This window comes from Gekko japonicus, unplaced genomic scaffold (genome assembly GCF_001447785.1).
Source record: "Gekko japonicus isolate JY-2015 unplaced genomic scaffold, Gekko_japonicus_V1.1 scaffold784, whole genome shotgun sequence".
Taxonomy (NCBI): Eukaryota; Metazoa; Chordata; class Lepidosauria; order Squamata; family Gekkonidae; genus Gekko; species Gekko japonicus.
This window is the reverse complement of record NW_015164207.1, coordinates 484,772-486,113: the sequence shown is the minus strand read 5'-3', so window position 1 is coordinate 486,113 and position 1,342 is coordinate 484,772. Positions and strand designations below refer to the sequence as shown.

The following is a 1,342-nucleotide window of genomic DNA, read 5'->3' as shown; positions in this document are numbered from 1 at the left end:
GGGGTCGAGCCCTCCTGGCAGGGGAGCTTGGGGTGGGGTGGGGGGGCCTCGGCTTCCCTCAGAGGCAGCCGGGGAGAGGGTGCTGGGGGAGAAGCAGCGGAGAAGGGCAGAAGGCCCCAGCACCCACCCACCCCACCACCACCCCACGCGGCCACAGAGGACGAGGTGTACCTGGCGAGTGAGCCTGAGCGGCAGGAATACGTCATGAGCGAGGACGGCATCCTCTACCAAGGCAACCAGGACTGGATCCAGCCCTCCCCCTGGAATTACGGGCAGGTACTTGGCGCCCCGGGGGGGGGGAGCTGCTTCTTGGGGGGGGGAGCGGGGCCCGCATGGAGAGGAGCCCTCTGCTCTCTTCCGGCTCTGCTCCTGCAGAGTGGGGGGGGGGTTTGGACTAGATGACCTGCACGGTCCCTTCCAGCTCTGACATTCTAAGATTCTATGAGAGGGGCCGGCTGGGCGCGCAGAGCCGTTCCGGAGCCACACGGGGGGGGGGAGGATGTGCCAAAGGGGCCTCCTGGATGCCCACGCCCCACCCCGCCCAGCAGTGGCCCCGTCCTTTGGCTCTCCCGCAAGGACCTGGGACTGTAACCCCGGCTTCCAGCTTCCCTTCGTACCGACTGGCCAGCCAATTGCCCTGGAGAGAGGGCCCCCACTGGCCGGGCAGAGAGGCTGGGGCTGCCCTTCCTTCGGTCTGTCCTGAGGCACCCCCCTCCCCCCTCGAGTTCTAGAAGATGGGCGAGGGAGAAAAGGCTCCCTCCCTCCTGCTGCACACAGCTGTAGAGACCCCCGAGTCCTGCCCTGCCTCCCCCGAGGTCTCTCCAGCCTCTCCTCGCCGGGAAGGGGCTCCAGCCTCTCTGACCCTTCTCGGTTGCCCTCCGGCTCCTTGCGAGGGAGGACGCGTGTTCCCAACCGGACCTCACTCCTTTTGCCACAAGGCCTTCCCCTGATCCCCCCCCCCCCAACCGCAGGTCCCGGCAGTGCTGGCTGCCTCTTCCCCTGCCACTGCCGCCGCCGCCACCACCCGTTGACGTTTCCAGCAGGCTGTGCCCATGCCAGCCCCCCCCCCCAAATCTCTCTCCGTCTCAGCCCGTTGGGACCCCCGATCAGCGTGGATTTCCAATGAGGATCCTTCCCTTCCCCTCTGCCTCGCCTGGCCGCTTCTTTGCCGGGGGTGTTTCCTCCTCAGCCAGCTCAGAGGGGTCTTCCAGGAGCTCTGCACACATCCGGCGTTGGTGCTCACCAACCTGGATGATCTTGCATTACCTGCAAGCTCGGTCACTCTCTTGCTTACCCCTCCCGCCCGCCCCCGTTCCTCATCATGACTGAAATAGACTGAGCA

General features: G+C 66.5%; 1 protein-coding gene across 1 annotated transcript in view; it reads left to right on the top strand.

Moving 5' to 3' along the window:
- The window catches only part of LOC107108039 (protein-glutamine gamma-glutamyltransferase 5-like), a 28,931-nt gene that overhangs the window by 18,861 nt on the left and 8,728 nt on the right, over positions 1 to 1,342 (top strand). The window contains exon 7 of the mRNA XM_015408423.1: positions 158 to 276. Coding sequence (XP_015263909.1) covers positions 158 to 276 — 119 coding nt within the window. The remainder of the gene's footprint in view (positions 1 to 157; positions 277 to 1,342) is intronic.